The 20,184-nt window shown below is 41.0% G+C and overlaps 2 protein-coding genes across 3 annotated transcripts; both read right to left on the bottom strand.

Moving 5' to 3' along the window:
* Nucleotides 1-4,666: 4,666 nt before the first annotated feature.
* macc1 (MET transcriptional regulator MACC1) lies at nucleotides 4,667-10,464 on the bottom strand (the record flags this gene model as incomplete). Of its 2 annotated transcripts, XM_079165479.1 has the most annotated exons (5): nucleotides 4,667-5,937; nucleotides 6,062-6,250; nucleotides 6,483-8,515; nucleotides 8,618-8,737; nucleotides 10,346-10,464. In XM_079165479.1, 4 exons carry the CDS (start codon nucleotides 8,730-8,732, stop codon nucleotides 5,734-5,736), a joined length of 2,541 nt encoding a protein of 846 aa, XP_079021605.1. In that variant the 3' UTR covers nucleotides 4,667-5,733. The 2 variants fall into 2 exon arrangements, with proteins under 2 accessions (XP_079021605.1, XP_079021604.1); XM_079165478.1 differs by lacking the exon at nucleotides 10,346-10,464 and having other exon boundaries at nucleotides 8,618-8,747.
* A 7,347-nt stretch (nucleotides 10,465-17,811) lies between these two features.
* sp8b (sp8 transcription factor b) lies at nucleotides 17,812-19,641 on the bottom strand (the record flags this gene model as incomplete). Its single annotated transcript, XM_079164364.1, has 2 exons — nucleotides 17,812-19,149; nucleotides 19,621-19,641. The coding sequence occupies 2 exons, from the start codon at nucleotides 19,639-19,641 to the stop codon at nucleotides 17,812-17,814; spliced, it is 1,359 nt and encodes a 452-aa protein (XP_079020490.1).
* Nucleotides 19,642-20,184: the final 543 nt, after the last annotated feature.

The raw sequence follows: 20,184 nt of genomic DNA, 5'->3' as shown, positions 1-20,184 counted from the left end.
GGATGTGGATGGTTATTACTCACAAAGCCGCTCTGAACGCTGCCAAACACTTCAGGTTGTTTTTTTTCCTGGTGAGTCATTTGGTAACAGAGCTTCCTCCTTCCCAGCGGTGGTCATGGGAAGAGGCTCCAAGCAGGCTGTTAGTCAGCAGAAAGGCATTGAACTCTGGGCAACGATCAACACCTTGTAACATACACCGCAAACATTTTCAGCTAAAACTGGAAACGCACAGACCATTACAGGTTTACAAAACTTCAACTGTCTTTATTTTTATGATATGAGCAATTTCTACCCCTGGTTACATTGTTTTAAAAAGGCTTTGTTTTCAGGCATCTTATAATACATGCATTTTATAAATTCAGCAAGAATCTGCTGTAGTCGTTTTGTTGTGGTAGGGTTTCCTTTTCCTAATGTATGGACTCCAAAAATAGTGCAGGTTGCTCTGGTCTCACTATTTCATCCTTTACTTAGTGACTAAAACACCAGTGATAAATGAAGTGCGACCATCGAAACTGTAAGCCCTTTTTCTTTCTTTCTGACTTTTCTAATTGCTGAACTTTCTCCTCTTACACATCATCTATTACCTAATTATTACGGTGCAATGAGAAAGGGAAGGAGGGTGGGGAAAAGGTGGTGGGGTGGAGGAAACACCACCACTACCTTTTGCAGCACGCATAAATCACCAGGCTAATAAATTTAAAGCTAAATGACTTCTTGCCCTCCACATATATCATGGAGGCAAACCAAATGAAGCCGTATATACCCCAGAGGACAGAGGAATGCTTCTGTTCATTACAGTGATTTGTGGATGCCCCCATGGCTGTTGACTTCAGAAATCTGAGTCGAACTGTTTGGACTCACGCATGTTTACTTATAGTAATCTCTTTTTTTATGACAAAATACCCCAAAATCCATTAATTTCTACATTTATCCTTCTCCATTTTCAGTTATACTTCCAAACATCACATTTTCTGTACTACTGCAATTTCTTGCTGTTTTTTTTACCATAAAGTTAAGGTAAAATAATGTGTTCCCGAACTTTATTATTTATTACTTAAATTAAATTCAGGGAACTCATTGTGTTGCTGTCATGAGATAATTTCCGTATCCGATAAAATACATGATGATCCCATTATTATGTTTCAATATTCATTACATAGGTGTTCGTTACTAATAACACATGAGACTTAATATAAATGAGGAACTGTGGAGAGCACTGAAACTCTCTCAAGATCGATACAATGGCGCCACCCACTGGGCTGAAACCACCAGGGTTTGTGATGCTTCAAGGTGTTTTGGGGTTTCCCATAAAAACACACAGCACTGTTTTGCAGATATACCGCGCAAGCTTCTGTATAGTAAGATTTATTTGATGATATCCACATTAATAAGAGTAAAATCAAGTTTTAATAACTGAATACAGCCAAGAATAGTTGGCTGTCCTCTCAGTTAATGTATCATTCAAATTTCTGTGAAGAAAATATGCACTAATGGCCTAAGTTTGTCTCGGCGGTTAGCCGGGACAAATGCCAGAGGAAACAGCAACTTCATCACTTTTTTCTCTTCTCCTTAAAGAAAATAATATCCTGCCAACCTCTCCTTAATCCTGCCTGGATCACCACAGCAGACTGAGCAGCTGAGATGGGCTTTGTTTGGGACGTCTCACCTTGTCCGTTGTCCCGATGAAGAAGAGGGTCCGTCTGGGACACTCCTTGAAACGAGTCCGTGGTGAGTGTTTGCCTTGAATGAACAAAACCAGGGTAAATACAATGAAATATACACAAAGTATGCTGAAGAAACTTAATGTGCATATCAGAAACAAAATCTTAGCGTTTTAGCTGTGTGGCTATTTTAGAAATGCTGCAGTAAATGATTGCACTTTAGAGTGCGAGAACATTTTCAGAGTCACATTTTATTCTGCAATGATTACAGGAGACAGAATCTGTATTTCCTTCATACAGTCAAATATTCTCACACTGAAAGGCAGCACTCTGTGTTGCCGCAGGTTTGGCAGCAGTGTCGGTGACAAGGACTTAATGTGTTAATTCGTTGATGTGTCATGAGGAACAGCAGGGAGCTCTCAGTGAAACACAACAGCAGCCTGGAAGAAGCTGTGGACTTCGACACATACTCTATAATGACTGATATGTTGTGTTTTTTTTTTGATCATACAGTTCCATTGAGAACAGCCTTTCCAAAGTTCAAAAGAGAGATGCTAGTCAGCCCTTCTTGCAACTAAAAATGCCCTTTTGTGAGTGAAGTGGTAAAAATAAGACAGACAGCGGTCTACTGAGAAGTGGATGAGTGAATGTGGTTTGTCAAAAACAGGACAGTTGCATAAGGCAAAGTGTTGTGGTGGCTCTGTTGTGGTATAGAGTTCCTGTTTACTGGAGTGCATTTCCTGCTCCATAGACTGGGGTAATGCCAGGAAACTCTAAGCAAGCAAAGTAGTTTTGTCCTAATGGAAACTGAATCATTCAGTAACAAAGCCCATAATAATGGCGAACAAAGGCTCACTTAATGGTGGAAAAACAAGCCGTTCCGCTAAAAGCAATTTCACACCACAAACATCAAAACAACTGATGAAGATTATTGTATAAGACTTGCATATCGATGCTTTCTCATTGTATATGGATGACAATGACCTCACTGGAAGCAGAAGGTAGTATTGTAATATAACATTTACACGCCATTTCATTTGGATGCCCAATTTTGACCAAAAAAAAACGGGATGAAAGTAACAAATTACATTTACTCTTGTTACTATTATAAAGTAATTTCTTTGTTTTGACCTATTTTTAAAAAACAATCTGTGGCAATGTGTAGTATTTGGCGACATCTAGTGGTGAGGTTGCTGATTGCAACCAAATAAAAATTGTCCCGTGTTCCAAGCAGCCCCTTGGGCAGAAGCCAGGCAGCCTTTTATTATCCTGATGCTGAGGGTTTGAACGTGGTAAATGTTGTGAAACAGTTGCTGTTAGGTCAAGGAAACAAAACCACTTAGTAAGGGTTAGAAAAACAATATCATGGTTTGGCATTAAGTAAGTAACGTAAAGTACGCGACAGATGTACTGTCGTGCGACTCAGTGGCGTGGTGTTGTGACATAACGTTTTCAGTAAAGAAATCACTCAACTTTTGGTTTCACAAGGGACACAAACGCAGGTCTCCTGAGTAAAAAATATACAACCTCAGACAGCCAGCAATATAAATAATAATGAACTGCTATCTGCACTCTCTCACTGCTGCTATAAAAAGCCCCCAAAACAAAAGCGGTCACATTTCATTAGTCGCAAAGTTTTAACGCCTCACTGCATCCATGAAATGGGGGCCTAGAAAGGCAGTGTCCATTTTTAAATTGGATGCCTCAAACGTTTTTGTGTCCCCGATTTCGCCGTTAGTGAGTGCTTCACCCTGTATTCTCTTTGTAACAGCAAAAGCTACATCCTTCATAATATATAAAGACGATTAGATCATTATGAACATTTTTCAAGCCATTAGTATAGCTCAATTATAACTGTTTCACGAAGTATACTACACATTCATACATATACATATATATGTTTATAATAATAATTACTTTTTGGTAACCTCTAATATTTTACACTGTAACTGAGCACATGACACTATAGTCAAAATCTTATATGTTTAAGATATTCACAGCTATAGCGACAATGTTCAGTATTGATATTTAATCATGGATTTTGCTTCTATAACTCATTGTTAACCATTTATCTCTGATGAGTCACATGTGTGAGTCAGAGCTGCAGGTAGATAAACTGCATCCTTCCTGAACTGAACTGACCCTCACTCATGTTCGACTCTCACTGAAGCAGTGAACCTTTGTCCTCTGGGTTTGAGGACGTCTGCTATTGCATGCTTAAAACTTGGGTGTAAGACTTTTTTTTTCAAATAGCAGAATTGATTCTATGTTTTAGAAGAAATGTCATCGTCTAAGCAATCCTAATGTTTTCTTATTGCACTGATATTTCTTTACTTGCTGCCAGAAAAGGGACATCATTTGGGCTAACCTGGAGGTATTAAAGGGTAATAAAAGGATGTCGCTAGATTGTCTGTTGGATGTTTCTACAAAGCTATTTATTTTAGCGAGAGAAAACTCAGGAGTGAAATAATTTCTTGTTTTACATCTCACTAAACATCAACTCCAGTGTTTCATATCCCTGAGTTTGTCCTTGATGTTCCCTCTAAACTGCTACTCTGTTTACCCTCAGCCCTTTCAAATAAACCACAATCTTACAACCATTCTCAACAAGGGAGATTGAATCAGCTCCCTCTGTTAACTGATACCATTTTCTCTATTTGATTTACTTTTACTAGGCTGCAGTCAGTGAGCCAAAGTAAAGTCAGTTCAGCGTTCTGTGCTCTCTGTTTGATAGAGAACCAGCACACAAAGCTCTGAGCTGAAACTAGCCTAAACAAACAGTGTCAGGAAAAAGCAAACAGTCTGAGAAAATCAGTAGAAAACACTTCAGGGAAAAGTCATTTGTTTCCATGGCGCGATGCAACACAACTTAACTGGAAAGAGGACAAATGTCACATAAGTTAAGTATTGAACTATGATTTGAATATAAGTATGTAGTTTTATAGCTCCCTGTCATTTGAGCTATTAGTTGAACATTAGAAGACGGATCAGATCATTTACTGCAGTTGATATTTATTCATATTTCATGCGACACATCTTTATTTCAGTATCAAAGATATCAATCGTTGGTTGACATTTCTGTGACTGAAGGCACTGCGTACTGTATATGGCACCACTCTCAACAGTGAGGTTTGCATTTGGCAAAGAAAACATGATCATAAAAAACCCAATGGTTGCATCGTCTATCTTATGAAATGATCTGCTTTGTACATATCTAAAACATTTCACTACAGTATAAAAATAACATTTAAGTCATATTTAAGAAACAATAGTTTAAGACACTTGTATAGTAGCATCGTTATGGTTTGTTTACTGGCATCAGGAAAACGTAACTTTGGTAGAACATTCTAATTTTCAGCACACAAACTCTATTTAATGTCCTGGCAGTGCTGCAATCCTTGAGATTGTTAGTTGGCAACAGTGTTCACATTAGTATTCACTACCTACATTATTTTACAGAAAACTAAAACTTAAAAATCCCATCGATACAAACTTTCACAGGAGCCATAAAGGTGATGTGGATCCTAATACTGTGGATCCTTAAAAAACAAACTGAATACAATGGGTAAGTTTAATGTACTAGAAGTAATCTAATTAGATTCATAAATACTATTTTAACCTGGTCTTTAGGTAATGCACTTTTGGGTAATGTTAGTCTACTATTAACAGGCAAAGGAATAAAAGATAAATATAAGATTTTTGATACCCAGGACAATTGATGTCAGTCGGGAACAACTGATCTCATAAACATTTGACAGAAATAGATCCACCAAAATGAACTTTCACGTTAAGGCGTCATCACATTTGTGTACATAGAGACATAGAGACAAGTGACAAACTACTCTTCATTTTCTTCTCTTTGTAAGATGAAAGGACATTCCTTCATTGCTCAGAAATGTAAGAAAAATATTTCACATTCACCAAGTGAGATCCAAACATTAAGTGCAAGTACCTGATTGAATTTCAATGAAGTAGCTTCTAATGCTTTGTGTAAAAATGAGTAACATCAAAAACAACATCAAAGCCTCATTGCTGTGTAACAAAACCTCTCTGTTATTCCCAAGTGCGTGTTTTAGGAATTTGGGTATGCAGAGGCTCGAAAGATATCCAGACAGTTCGCTGTGATGAGGGCACCAGTCAACTGCCTCCACTGTCGGGTGGCAGGGTTTTTCATTTTGTCCAGGACCAGGTGCAGATCCTGGATCATGTCCCTGTAGCTGTCCCCATACCGCAGACTCCAGGAGTACAGGAAGTCGTAGGCGGGCTTCCACATTGCCTTAAACAGAACAGAAAATACAGGAATCATCATACATCATATTCACTGCGGAAATGCCACGAAATCAGTGTTAACTACTCTTTATCCATCGCCCTGCTGTGTCAGTGTGTGCCGTTAAGCTGACCTGGGCACCGACTTCCCCGCTCTTCCCTCGGTGCGGCGCCTCATAGTCCGCTATCTGAGCACTGGACAGTTTGCCCATCTTCTCCGCGAGCTCCCGCCATCGAGCTCCCAGCTCCACAGCTGTGGACAAAATGACTGTGTTCTGAATCAGCTGGGCCACAAGATTCACCGAGTCCATCTTCAACAGACCCTGTGGTGACAAACGCAGAGATAAACGGTCACTAAAACCATGGGAAGCACAGGACATCGGAGCATACGGGCTGTGAAATTGCTACGGCATGAGTGGTGGGTTGTGTGCACGTGTATTATTTTGTAAATTTGCAGTGTTTTCACAAGATTTGTTATTTTTCTTGTATGTAGTGCACACAGAGATTGAAATATCGAGTATGAATATTCGATTTATATCGTTTTTCTCGACTTACCACCATGAGCTCATGCAGAAACTTTTTCCTGCTCTTCTCAGCGTGGCAGTCTTCCTTCAGCGTTTCGAGTACGCAGGCCACTTTATCAGCCTGAGTCTCAGCGTGCCTCCGTGTGATCGTGTCCAGCTTGCCGTACCCTAAAGCATCAGCCAAACCTCTCCAGCTGCTTATGTGTTCAGTGACCAGCGTCTGGATGGCGGAGTACATGTAAGTAAGCTTCTTGAAGGGCCGCGTCATGTTGTCCAAGAGGACCTCTGTGGTGATTTGAATGCCGGTGAAGTCGATCACTTGGTCTGCGGTTATGAGCTTGACGTTCTTGCAGTGGACCAGACCGGTCCTGCCTCGGAGGAATCCGATATACCACTCCTTTACTTTGGAGTTACCCACTGACCTGACAGTCTCTCTGGACAGGAGAGCTATAGTGTCCCCCTTGAAATACTCCAGAAGGTAGTCTACGCGTGGCTGACGGAAGACGGACTTTAAGGCCACACCATAGCACTGTAGGTTCACAGGTCTGTCTGTGAATTTGGGCAAATCTGGAACACTTTCCTCGGGGATAGGTGAGCTTCTTGTCATTTCAATGCGCTTTTCTGCGCTTATCTGCCTCGGCACTGATCTGACGGGTGCTGCGGGAGGGGAAGGCACCTGGAAATGTGCAACAATTGCGTCTTTTGATTCTTTCACCTGCAGATCTAATTTAAAAGGAGTCATTTCTGTGTTACTCGCACAAGATACCGCAACTGGCAGGTGAAAAACTGTCCCTAATTTGAGCCGACTTTGTCTCACTTCTTTCAGTTCGTCCTCGGGTTTGATTTTGAACATTGAGTCGGTGAGGCTAATACCGACATGAAGGTTGCTCAGTTTGTCTGGTTTGAACCCATGTTTCCCCCAAAGCTGCAGCACAAGTGGAGGTATATTTTTGTTTCCCCTGCAGATGTCTGAAAACGGAAGCCTCGGCGGAACGTCCTCATGACCGCAAACCACTATTACGACCTTGAAAGATGGATGGATATACCTGGGGCCATAAACTGCTACCGTGATTTGGCGATCAAGGTAATCCCACACTGATGTAGCAGGAGACTGGATTCCAGAAGCCTCGGCGACTGCAACTACATAAAAATGCGTCTTAAGGTCCTGCAGCTTAATTTGCATCATGTTCTTGTTGATGTAACAGTCGCTCACTTTAATATAAGGTCCCTCTTTTTTGTTGGACACCAGGCCGACCACAGTAGTCATCGCCTGACTCAATGGGTCGCTCTTCACCTCTCCGGCCAGTTTCATCTCCAGAGAGATGCACTCCTTTATGTTGATGTTGCTGAGGACCACCTCTAGAAGTGGACTCAGGGTTGTCACGTAGTTGTTATTGAGTCCAGGAGGAGGGTCTAGCATTGCTTTCAGTGTAACCTCCTGGACTTCTCCTGGAGGAACATGGCCTTCTGGGACATGGATGCTAATTTCTGAGGCTGGCAACTGTACTGAGCCTCCAGTGTGGCCGATCTTGCAGATGACCTGAAAGTCAGTGGCCTGTGTCTGAGCCCAGCCTGGACTCTGGCTCATCAGGTTTAAGTCCAGACACGAGCGGGTTAGCTGCCTGTGGCTCAGCCAGGCCATCTTGTAGGCCTCTCTGTCGTTCTTAAGCCACTCAAAATCTGGGTTCAGCACCGGCCCAGTCGGTTTGAAGCTGTTCTCTCGTTTTGGCACTTTTCTCTCCAGATCATCCAGGATGTCCGAGGCACTTCTGCATCGCCCAGATCTGACGGTGGCTTGGTTTTTCGTTTCCAAAAAGTTCCCCACGTTGCCTTCATCCGAAGATGTGCTAAAGGCGTCATCGTTATTTGTGTCCAAAGGGTTTTCATTGTTTTGCTTCACATTAAAAGAGCTAGAAATGTGGTTGACTGTGCTGCTGTGTACAATGTCATCCAAGAAAGGATTCGATTGAGACAGTTTGTTCCAAAAGGGATTTTTCGACTGAGACGAACGTGCGTCTTCTGGGTTTGAAAGGGGCCACTCAGAGTTCTGTGTCACATACACACCTGTGGAAATATTAGGAGTTTGGTTAGGACGTTGATTAACATTATCTTAAGGTTTTCAAATTCAGAGCAGCGGCTGTCTCTGCTGCAAAGTGATCATTTTACCATTCCTGTTGTCACTGGTTGAGACTTTGTCATCCAGATCAATCAGTGTCCCCTCAGATTTACTCCGCATGAGACTCCCGACACGACGGAAGGACCTTGCTCTTCCAGCTGCCATATCATCTGTAAACATAAAAACTGTATTGTTTTAATTTCTAAATGAACTTGCAGCTTTTAATATTAAACAACTTTACTTTATTTCGCATCCTGGATTTTTTTCTCCATTTATTTATCAACTTGTGCCGACACATGTAGACAATTTGGATTTAATAGCAAATACTAAGGCAACAGCTGTCATTGGTTTACAAAACATAAAAGGACACAAATAAGTAATGGGACAGCATGAGAAAGATATGTGTGTATATATATATATATATACTTTATATATATATATTTTAAATATACAGAAGAAGAAAAAGGAGAAGGTGAAAAGAAAAGCGAGAGGGAAAGAGAAAAGAAAAATAAATAAGCTGTGCGATCTATTTCTGTTTAGATACATTTCATGCTACTTTGCAGGATGTTTGTTTTACCGTTAATTCTTTCTGTGGTTTTTGATACACTGATATCACCTGAATTAATTTAACCCTTCTTGGGCTGAATCAATTCATCAATTAATTGATGAATTGATAAAATAAATCTCCAACAATATTATTGCATTCATTCAAGTCATAAGTCATTATTTAAGCACAAATTCCAAAATGTTACTGTCTACCGGGTCTGTGGTATGAATATTTGCTACTTTTGTAAGTCAAACTGAAAATATTTTGGACTGCTGTTTGAACAAAACAAACAATTTGAACGTGTTTATATTGGATTCTCTGTAATCTTTCATTTTTTTTCCATCTACATTTTACAAAAGATTATTCAAGAAAAATGAATAGGCAGATATATCTTTTAAATAAAAGTCATCTGTAGTTGCGGGCCTAAACATAAGCAGACTTATATTTTGAGGTGCTGTGACACATGACAACAACCGACACCTACACAAGAAAAGCCACGAGAGTAAAGTCATTGTTCTCTCTCAACTATGTTTCCCTCAGCAGACAGCCTCGGGCTCTTTGCAGTCTGTTACAGGAAAACTGTTCCAAGCATGGAATAAAGCCTCAACTCTTCGGCTTGTCACTGTTTGCGTAAAAGGACACTACCCATTCATGACTTGTCACAGTGAGTCAGTCATTAATAATGTGGTTTCTTACACCAGTGCACAAAAACAGGTTGGTCTTGTCAAGCCTTTGACACAGTAGTCGGTTCTCTCAGCGCTTCTTGCTATGATCAAAGTACAGTGCCACTGTACAACTGACAGTACAAATGTATATTCTGATGAAATACTACACGACGGGCTTATTTACGATGCACTGTACTGTGATTCCTGTACTGTAGCCCTACTCGATAATAAATAAACTAGTCTAACTATAATCTTGTGCATGTTTCTCTTTTTTCTTTATTTTTATTTAATCAGACAATAAATTCTCAAACAAATCTGACATTCATTAACAATCCAGGCGGAGTAAGGAGTACACAGCAGCACAGATTCAGACGTTAAAGCTCCAGCTTCACGAGCTGCACCAGTCTCACTGACATGTAGCCTGTCAGTGTCAGCAGGTGTGCTGCTAAACAGCTACTCAGTAGTTACACATTAATAAAGCCATGCCGTACGGGCCACTTCCTACTGTGAAAATGAGCGAAGAAAACCCATCAAATGCGAGAAAAGAAAACAAAGATTGATCTCACCGTCGGCATGAGATGGTTGTAGTTTTGCTTCGGAGCGTTGGCAGGAAAAGAGGCCAATCCACTGTCAATAAACACGTTTTTTTTCTAGGGCGTGAGTATGATGTTCACCTCCTCACGTTACGGCGCTCTGCCCTGTCTGCTCTCAGGCACGGAGCATTTTGGGACTGGGAGTTTAGAATGGTACAGGAACTCCGGCGGAGGAGTGGCCTTTCACGGATTGCGACTACAATACCCGAAATGCACATGTCTGTTTACGCACGAGACTTGCAACACCTGAAACTGAGCGATACCTCTGTAGTTTCGACAGGAGTCCGAGTTTAGTGATACGCGTCCTAACGAGGTTGCAAAATCAGGCTCACACCGGTTGGAGTAGACACAATAACCAAGGTCAATCCACCCAGTGAGCATTTAATTATTAGTCAAATATATTTACACTCATACAGTGAATTCCCCACAGCATTGGGGGGAATTTGGCAGTAAAAACAAATTGTCAGGTGCTTTATGTGCTTGTTGTGGTAATAAGTCAGTAATAACAAAAGAAGGGTTATAATAGTATTTCATCTTGGTCATTCATTTGAGACTTATTTTAAAAATAGTTGAGTTTTCTTGATTTTACTGTGTGTTGTTATCACTGTGGTTTTGAGTGACTAGATCAAAGCCAAAATGAACTGAGAGGCTAATCTCATCAAGGACACAAGTCATGTTATCTCTCTGAACAGGTTACATACAGTTACTGTGGTGAATGCCTGAATAGATCACTATTTGAGACTGTTGTAGCATTTATATTCGTTATAGAAATAATCCAACACGAAACCACTATTTCAGCTGCTTATGGCTTTACAGGTTCATGCCAAAGTGTATGAAAGGTAATAAGTTCTAATACCCCTTTGGGAGAAACTTACTGTTTGTTTTGTAACTGTTATCTTTGCTGATGAATATCCACCCTGGAGTTTAAATGGTCTGTCAGAGATGTTGTGGTCTTTGGATGGAGGCCCTGGCATCCAAGTTCACAAGGAATGCAACTAAGCACTCTTGAGTAGATTATGAATTTCCATGTAGCGAATGTGGTCAGTGGCTGCTGCAGCCTGGACTTTAGCATGACTGATTAACATCCCCCTCCTATACACAAGTGAAAGTATTTTATACGTGATTGAGCACAAAACTAATTGAATGTTGAAACGTGTTCATAAATGTTTTATATCTGAACTCGCCACCTGCACACCGTTGCAATCATTTCATTATCAGCACTGAGCCAGATTATTTGAGCTGCGTTCCAAATCGCATACTTTTTTATTTTTACTAGATTTAGTACGGACAGCTGACCTTACAAAGTATGAACTGTTGCATGCAGTATGCATACAAGTGGGAGACACTACTATGTCATGACATTGCACCTTAAACTTTGACCCTATTGCTCACGCTGTGCAAAGGATTGTGGGTCAGAATAGCCAGAAAAGCATCCTGGCTTGCATACTGCTAAATATGACCAGATGCAGTAGGACATCCTGATATTTTTGGCATACTGCAAATGACATATAGTATGTATTGGGACATACTAAACAGTACGGTGTACTGGGTATTGGAACGCACAGTTACTATTGAGTATCTGAAAAGAAAGATGTGTTGGCAAATTCTGCTCCCTTGTGGCTGTTGTAAACATTTGGATGGGGTAATGCTGGTGGCATTACTTCTTTTCAACAAATTTCATGAAAAGACCCAAACCATCAATGAACTGATCCTACTGGGTATTGCCTGTGTATCTAAAAACTGTCCATTTAGCTGCCTCAGTGTCAGGGTCCTGGTATCGTACATAACTCTGTCACACTGTCGTGGTTCGACATCTTTAACTTTAGTTTTACCTGCTATGACAGGACATAAAGTCTGCTGTGGGGGCCGTTACCACATTATGAGGTGCCGTTATTAATGAAAATGCTTTAGCTGAATTCTCTGTATGCAATTGTCGTTCTATGCCCGTGCTTGAAAATATAAGAGTAACTTTTAAACTTGCATTTATGTTGCCTGTAAATATAAAAAAATGTCAATGCCACCTCCCTACTGCTAAAATAGTATTCACACCTTGGGAAAAATATTTTAAGTGTGAATACACTTCACATCTACCCTCACTGATACCGTTTGTCAAATTAGATTATTTTCGATAAAGATCAGTTTAAGTGTTTGTTTTGGAAAAGAAGAATTATTCTGTTCTATTTAAAATTCCCAAACGGGTAGAATGACACACTTTGTAATTCAAAACTGTGGAACTTCTGTCATTTCTGTCATTCAAGAATAGCTTTCAACAAAGTCTGCGAAACTCAATTATTTCTAACAGGTTTATAGATTTGAATGAATCAAATTTAGGTGATTTTTATTTCATTTTGATGATTAACATGAAAGAAATGATCCAACTTAATGTGCAAACCCAATTTTAACTCCCTGGATAATTAAATGCGTTATCATCAAGTTAAAGAATATGACAAACTGAATTTAAGGCTCAAATTTTGGAAAGGGTGACGCTGACATGTTTCTGCCACTTGGTGGAGCTATTTCGCCATCGTTCCTTTGGTCAGACTTTTCAGTGTTTTTTTTAATTCTAAACCTAAAGAGAGATGGTGTCTTATCTGTTTGTTTTAGATCCAACAAGTGGAACTGTCTGCTAACACCAAAGCAGAAGCAGGGATTCAGATTCATGTTGTGCCAATCATGACTGTGGATATTTTAAAAAGGCCCAAATAGAGCGGTGTAAAACTTGGTAGTTTATATATGTCCATCATGTCCCAGAGTCCAAGGTGATGTCTTCAAATGTCATTTTTTGTGTGTCTAAAACCCAAAGTTACTGTAATGTAAGACCAGGAAAGGCAGCAAATCCTCATCTTCTGTTTGAACAGCTAGAACCATCAACATTTAGCATTTTAGAGTTGATTTTAAGAAAATTAAGTTAATTAATTGATTATCAAAATAGTTGCCAATAAATTAACTTTTGTTCGACTAATTGTTGCAGCAGCTCTCATTATAATATTGATGTTACCGATGTCCTTCACTTTCACAGTGATAGGAAAGCTTTGGGAAGCCTGTTTGTGAAGGCTCAGACATTTGTTTACAAAAACACTTGTTTTAAAAAAGAACGAATAAACAGTGAAAACTTGCATCACTTTCACCAAGATGCTGTCTCAGGCCTTACCTGCAACAAGATCCTTCATCTTGAGTGGCGCAGTCTGTCACTTTGTTCCCATAATCATTAAAATCATATGGGTTTCATAGATAACTCCGGCTGTGTCTCTATTTCATCGACGGTGTTTTTAGGAAGAAAAGTAGTTCCCTTTGATCCTGTGGTGAGCAATATTTGTTTCATACACAATGATGTGATGAAGTCATTAAATTGGACTCTCGAAAACCAGCAACAGAGCTGAGGTTCAGTCTGCAGGTATTCCACTCAGCGATCAAACAGGTGAAACGCCACCTGTGACGTAAATGAATCTAAATTGCCGAAAGCATTGTATAAGGGCACCGCTGTCAGTGTTGCAGCAATTACTGTTCATTATTTTGACTAACCTCTTAGCCTCGTCAAATTGCCTTTCCCAGGAGATTGGCTGGTTTGATGACAATGACCGTGTGGTTGGCGGTTTTAACCACAAAATTGGCCACAGATGCATCATCGGTGAGAGGTGTTACCGCAACACTGTGATTTGCTGGTAGAGCTAGAAAACCCAATATATCTCATCATGCCAATAGGAGCTGGTATTTCAATGAAACCTCAGTCAAGACTGTGATTCAGCTTGAGTTTTATTAAGCGGGATACGACATTTCAGCATTTCTTAAAACCAGTGTAGGATAATATCATTTATCTTTTGTGTTTCCTAGGTGACTGGATCAAAGCTGGGTTTGGCTGCCGACACGCTGTGTGCGCTGACCAAACCTGTTATTGTGGACTTCATCCACAGTTGGCAGCTCACCCTCTTCATCATGGCATGTGTGCCCTTCCTCTCTGAAGCCAATTTAACTCAAATACGGGCAGTGGCGGGGCCCTCCTTAGGGGTCCAGGTGATGCCACAACAGTCTGTGAAGGTGATAATACCATGACAACACAGTGCACTCTGAGACATTAAGCCGAAATTACTCTGTTCATATTTAATTATTACTTTTTGACACATCTGTTGAGGCAGTGGAAAACTTCAAGGCTGCTGTTATTTGACAGAAAAATATATTTTCTGTTCAAGGCCACTTTGAGTAAAACGTATCACTTCACACATTTCAGTAGCAGTTTGTGGTAATAAGAGAGTCATTGTTGAATTCATCTAATGTCCTCCAGTCCAGGTTATTGTCTGTTTATGAAATGTATTTTAAAACTATACCCACTACTTTAGTGTTTTTCTTCATGACTATATATTAAAGAATACAGTATGAAATAAAGAAAAAACGTAATACGTCAAACTTTAAAAAAAACTTGACTTAACATAACCAAGTATTCATGTTCTCCCGATGGTCATTGTTATGTGAACACATTTGCTGCCTTGAGCAGTGAACAGCTTTTTGTCCTGTCTCTGACTTTACCAAAACAAACACAAAAACCTTGGCCTGTATAAATACATGTGGCGGCTGACAATCTCTGTCTATAATTACTTATCGTTTTTGGATTATTAGAAGTAATTCAAGGGGTTTAGTGTAGCGTGTGACTGGGCTGCAGGCCTTAACTGTCTCCATAACCCTCACTGCTTCAGTGACCCAACAAAGGCTGAATCTCCTCAGTCAAAGTCCATCTGCACCACTATTGCAGTTCCATGGTTCCCCCTAAACTTTGCTTGGTTTCACTTTTAACTTTTGATATTGTCCCTGGAGCGTCTTCTGGTTGACTGCACCACTGCAGAAAAAGTATGAAGAGAGTAGAGGATCACTTTATGTCTCATAATGTGGAGGAAAACAGGCATCAGGGATAGTCCCAAATGTTCAGTTGAATTTGATGAAATCAAACGTTTAGTCTCAGATTACTGCGCCTAACGGTTACAATTGTAAAGATGGTTTGATGCAGCAATCCTGAAAGAGAGATTGCTTAAATAAGAACCATAAACTGCTGTTCTAAATTTATCAGGGTTGGACTATGATTGCTGTTGGTTGAACGTAGAGGCCCTAGATGGCGCTACAGAGCCGTGCAGAGAAGACAGTCTTAACAGAAGTTTGAAAGATACTCTCTTTAGTTTACCCTTCAATGATAAGCACTAGAAACAGAAAAGACATTGACTGCTTCAAAAGAAGATAGAATAATTAGACTGGCTGGTATTTTCCATGCTTATCATTTCTGTAACACAGTTTACAGGATGACCTGAACGTCAGTGCGCACACTATAACGTGGGTTAGATGCGTATGCGTCAAAACACCAGAAACGAGAAAAAAAAAATGAAATAGGAAAAAATGGGGTTATCTCTATTATCAGTTGTAACCGACAGAAAATACAAAAGCGGTGTGTGGCTTCAATGTCTAAATCCAAATATACATTGTTGCTTGCAGTGATAAAAGATAAATAGCAAATGAAGATAAATACATTGTTAATAAATATTAGTTGTAGTTTCCGAAAGCTTAAACTGATCATTTTTATTTTTTGTTATTGGCAACTGATTTAGTCTAATTTGATATTAAGGTCAACCTTAAAACAAGACTGCTCGCCACAGACTTATCTTTTCTGAAAGTGTATTATACTATTTGAATATATACAGACTAGGCCTACTCTCCGTAATGTAAATATTTATGTAAACATTAAAATCTACTACGCATTTATTATAAACACAAATTAGAATCAACAAAAGGTGCGTGCTTTGGAGGAATGTCATGGTGACCAAGGAAGTTTGATTTAAGAGAAGAAAAAAATGCTTCTAAATTAATATCTTTGAAGTTGAGAAAACAAAAAAAATAAAAATGAAATGAGTGTAGGCTACCTTTTGGGATGATACGTGCATGATAAATAGAAGGTGGGTTAACATAATTAGGCGTTTTGACTTTGGACTCAGAAGTTTTATTGTCCAGCTCAACAGAGACACTTGTGCATTGTGCCTGAATTTAAATTCGTACAACACTGACTTTTTATTTGTTTAAAGCATTGCATTGTTTAGTTGTATTATTGACACGTTATCTCATTTCTGGGTGAGGCCTCGACGGTGCTGCAGGCCTTTTCCCCACCCTGGCCGGAAAAACGTGTAAAAACCACCAGCTGTACACCGGGGTCATGAAACGCAACAATCTGATTATTTCATTAAAATGACATAATGTTATAATATAAAATAATACATTCTGAGCAATATAATACTTTTTAAACTCCCTGGTCTGCCATTCAGAAAAAATGTATCTACAACACTCAAACAAACGGAGTCGATCCACTGCTTCTGAATTCATACTGACTTTATTGAGTGGCTTACATAAAAAGCCATTCTCGGAGGGAAAAAAAATATCATTGTAAAATAAAATCACTTTACAACATGCTTACTTAAATTAAATGAGCGGGTAAACAGTAAATGATTTAAAAACCTCACAAATAAATTCAAAGTGCGCCTAATGATAGACCCCTAAATACAAGAAAACTCGTGGTTAAATATAACTCCCCACAATACATTTCATATCATGTCAAAGAAAAATCCAAGTACATTTCCGTATATTCTCAAATATTTACTAGAGTCCATATACAACTAGAAATACCTATACAAAATCGTCTCCTGGACAAATACATTACTCACCTTTACATCGGGCTGTAATTATTCTAAACTACATTTCTCGTTATGTACAACACATTTTGCAGCGAAGTATAAGCAGCCTCAACTGGCCTACTCACAAACTTGACGCACATACTGCAGGCTGTTGAATAGCAATATGTGATATGAACCTACCTACCACTGCTCCTCCATTATCAAACGCTTGATAGGATCAGACAGATAAAACGAAACTATCCCATCCCGTATCTTACCACACTCTACAGGTATTTGTTTCTACCAAGCAGTCCATCCGCAGGGACACAAATTAACAATTTATTCTGCTCGATAATAAAGTGCCAGAGTTTGGTTTTGAACAATATCTATGACAGTAGTAGCACAATTTTGGCAGGCCTACATTTTTTTTTCTTCACAGCAGTGTTTATATAATTTGCCTCTCATATGCTGGGAAATAGAACATCAAGGTTGAATTCAGTATCGGATGGAGAAAAAAAAAGTTTCAGTTGTGCCCTGTTCCAGTGTGCCCACAATAACACTGTCACACCGCAGATGTAGCCTATTAATGAGAAGTTTGTGATGGTACAGCTATGTAAGTAATTAGTAGTCTTAAACACTTGGAAAAAGTCAAAGAAACGTTAGGCCTATTTTCTCAATAAATGACAACACTCATCGTGAAGCATTTCGCATACACCAAAGTATGTCCACTTCCGTGTCCTCCGGGACAATTCCATCACGACACTTAATTGTTTTACAGTTTTTACTTCACTGAGGAGAGTCTTAGAGGCCGTTCATGCCTACTCCCTGGGTGGACTCAGGTGGGTGCAACAGGTCGGGGGAATGGCACGGAGGGCTTCCCGGCGCGCTGTGCTCGCTGTCGGTATCACTACCCCTCTTCCCTCCACTGCCACCGGAGCCGGAGCCGGCAGATCCTCCGGCGCTGTGAGTTTTTACATGTTTACTCAGGTGATCGCTACGCATAAATCTCTTGTTGCACACCGGACAGGCGAATCGTTTCTCCCCGGTGTGTGTGCGTAAATGTCGCTGGAGCTCGTCGGAGCGCGTGAACCTCTTACCGCAAAAGAGCCAGTTGCACACAAACGGCCTCTCACCGGTATGCCACCTCAAGTGCGCCTTTAGGTGCGACGTTTTCCCGTAAACCTTCCCGCAGCCGGGGATGTGACAGCTGTGGAGACCTTTTCTCCGGAGGCTGGCGCCAGCCGGTCCCAGTCTCTCCGCCTCCTGGCAGTTTGGACAGTCGCAGGTGGCTCTGCCTGAATACCGCCGGGCAGATGACCTCGGAGACCCCGCTAAAGATGCAGGTGGACCCCCGGAGAGCATAGTGCCCCCCGCCCCGCCTAATGGAGAGGGGCTCGTATCCGGATAAGAGGATAACACCGGCTTGAAACCGTCCATCAGGTGCTGGCTGGTTGTCAACAGGTGCGGAGATGGACTTGTACTGAAAGCAGAGTGACTTAAAGTCGAGTAATCAGAATTATATCCGCCCAGAGGAGAGTGCAAGGAGCCTTGGAGTCCACCGGAATGCAAGGACGTTTGTAGTGCTGCTCCGTTAGGGTTCTGAACATCAATCCATCCCGCTCCCACATCCCACCACGCAGAGGCTCCGGTGGTTCCAACCTCTCCTGTGGGGATACCGGGATGAGACGATTTGAACCAGGACTCGTAGGGATGTGCAACGCTCATCCTCGGATATATGCCCTGCAAACTGTCCACTGAGGAGTGCACTTTCGAGATGAAAACCGGCTGGTGGCTGGCTTCTTGAGAGCTGCCCGAAACCGACGCTTGGAAAACAGAATAATCGTTTCCAAAGTGTGAACCGGATGAGGCACCAGACGTGAGGGAAAAAGCACTGGATCCGGTGGAGGTGTTGGTGCCGAAAGAGTCCGAGATGCCGGATCCATTGCGGGACACCCCGAAGCCGGACAGACCGGATCCGAGGCTGCAGCTGCTCGCAGCAGCTCTTTTCCACGGGTGGAAGCCTTTCCCAAATGAGGAGGAATTATCCGAAATTGTCGACGGTGAAGGGTTCGGACTCCCTATTTTATTACATGTTGCAGCTAACATGGCTAAAGGAGTCGATCCTAATCTCGGCTCCTCCTGAAAGAACAAGAAAAGCTGTGAGTGACTGTTCAGTCTGACAAGTTTAACTAGTTCATTACAGACATTTATTTGCAGTATTTTAGCTCGAAATAGAAGGGTGAGTTAGCAAACAGTTTGAGCAGATGGTCTAATAAACCGTAAATTAATATTTGTTTTAAAGAAATTAACACAACAGAGTTGCCTTTAATCAGTTCCTACCTGGACGAACAGAAACAACTGAAATGCGACAGACAGCGCTTACAAATGCATGCCAGACAGGACACCAAGGAAAACATGCGTGTTTTGAGCACCAGGGTCAAACTCCTATCCCGTCTACAGAGCCTCAGCTGTCTCATACGAAGCGCTTGCTGAAAATAAAACCAACGCACTGCCTTTGCTGCTGCTTTGCGGCCGCTGTAAGTTTAATCCCCCCTCCGCCGGACAATGACAAGAACTAATTAAACCAGTAAGAAAGTCCTTTCGACTCACCCCTAGAAGTGAAGTTGCCATCACACAAAAACACTGCCCTCCTCAGAGGATCTTTTTATATTTATGAATCAGAGCACTGTTTTTTTAGAGGTGTGCAATACAATGATGTGTTCCGCCCATTCTTCCACAATTGTAGGCTCCTCTCCGGCTTTGAAGTGCCGCTGTGACACGGGCGACCAATCAGCGGCTCCGTCCCGCCGCACTGCCACATACTACCGTGAGGTCATCAATAGAGCGCCTCAGACAGCTCTCCACCCTCCTCCACCCCCCCACCGCCCCCTCCATAATAAAAGACAGCGGAAGGAAGGTAAAGTTAAATGAGAGTGAATTAGGAAGGAGGAATTAGGGGGCCACTTATTGAAATTTTACAGAACATCACGTTCCATAAATTTAAAGAAAGCGGGATGATGGGCTGCGCTTGGTCATGTAGCTGGCGGAAAATGAGAATGATGGTAAACTATGACGACACCACCAAAAAGCTTAAGATCCACGCGCAATAAAACGGCAAACTCGTTTTAAGTTCAATTTCCATTTTCAAATCAGGCTACTCTTCAATGTTCCTGA

The sequence above is a fragment of the Pholis gunnellus genome, assembly GCF_910591455.1.
Source record: "Pholis gunnellus genome assembly, chromosome: 8".
NCBI lineage: Eukaryota > Metazoa > Chordata > Actinopteri > Perciformes > Pholidae > Pholis > Pholis gunnellus.
Note: the sequence above shows the minus strand (reverse complement) of the source record. Positions and strands in the feature narration are given on the sequence as shown.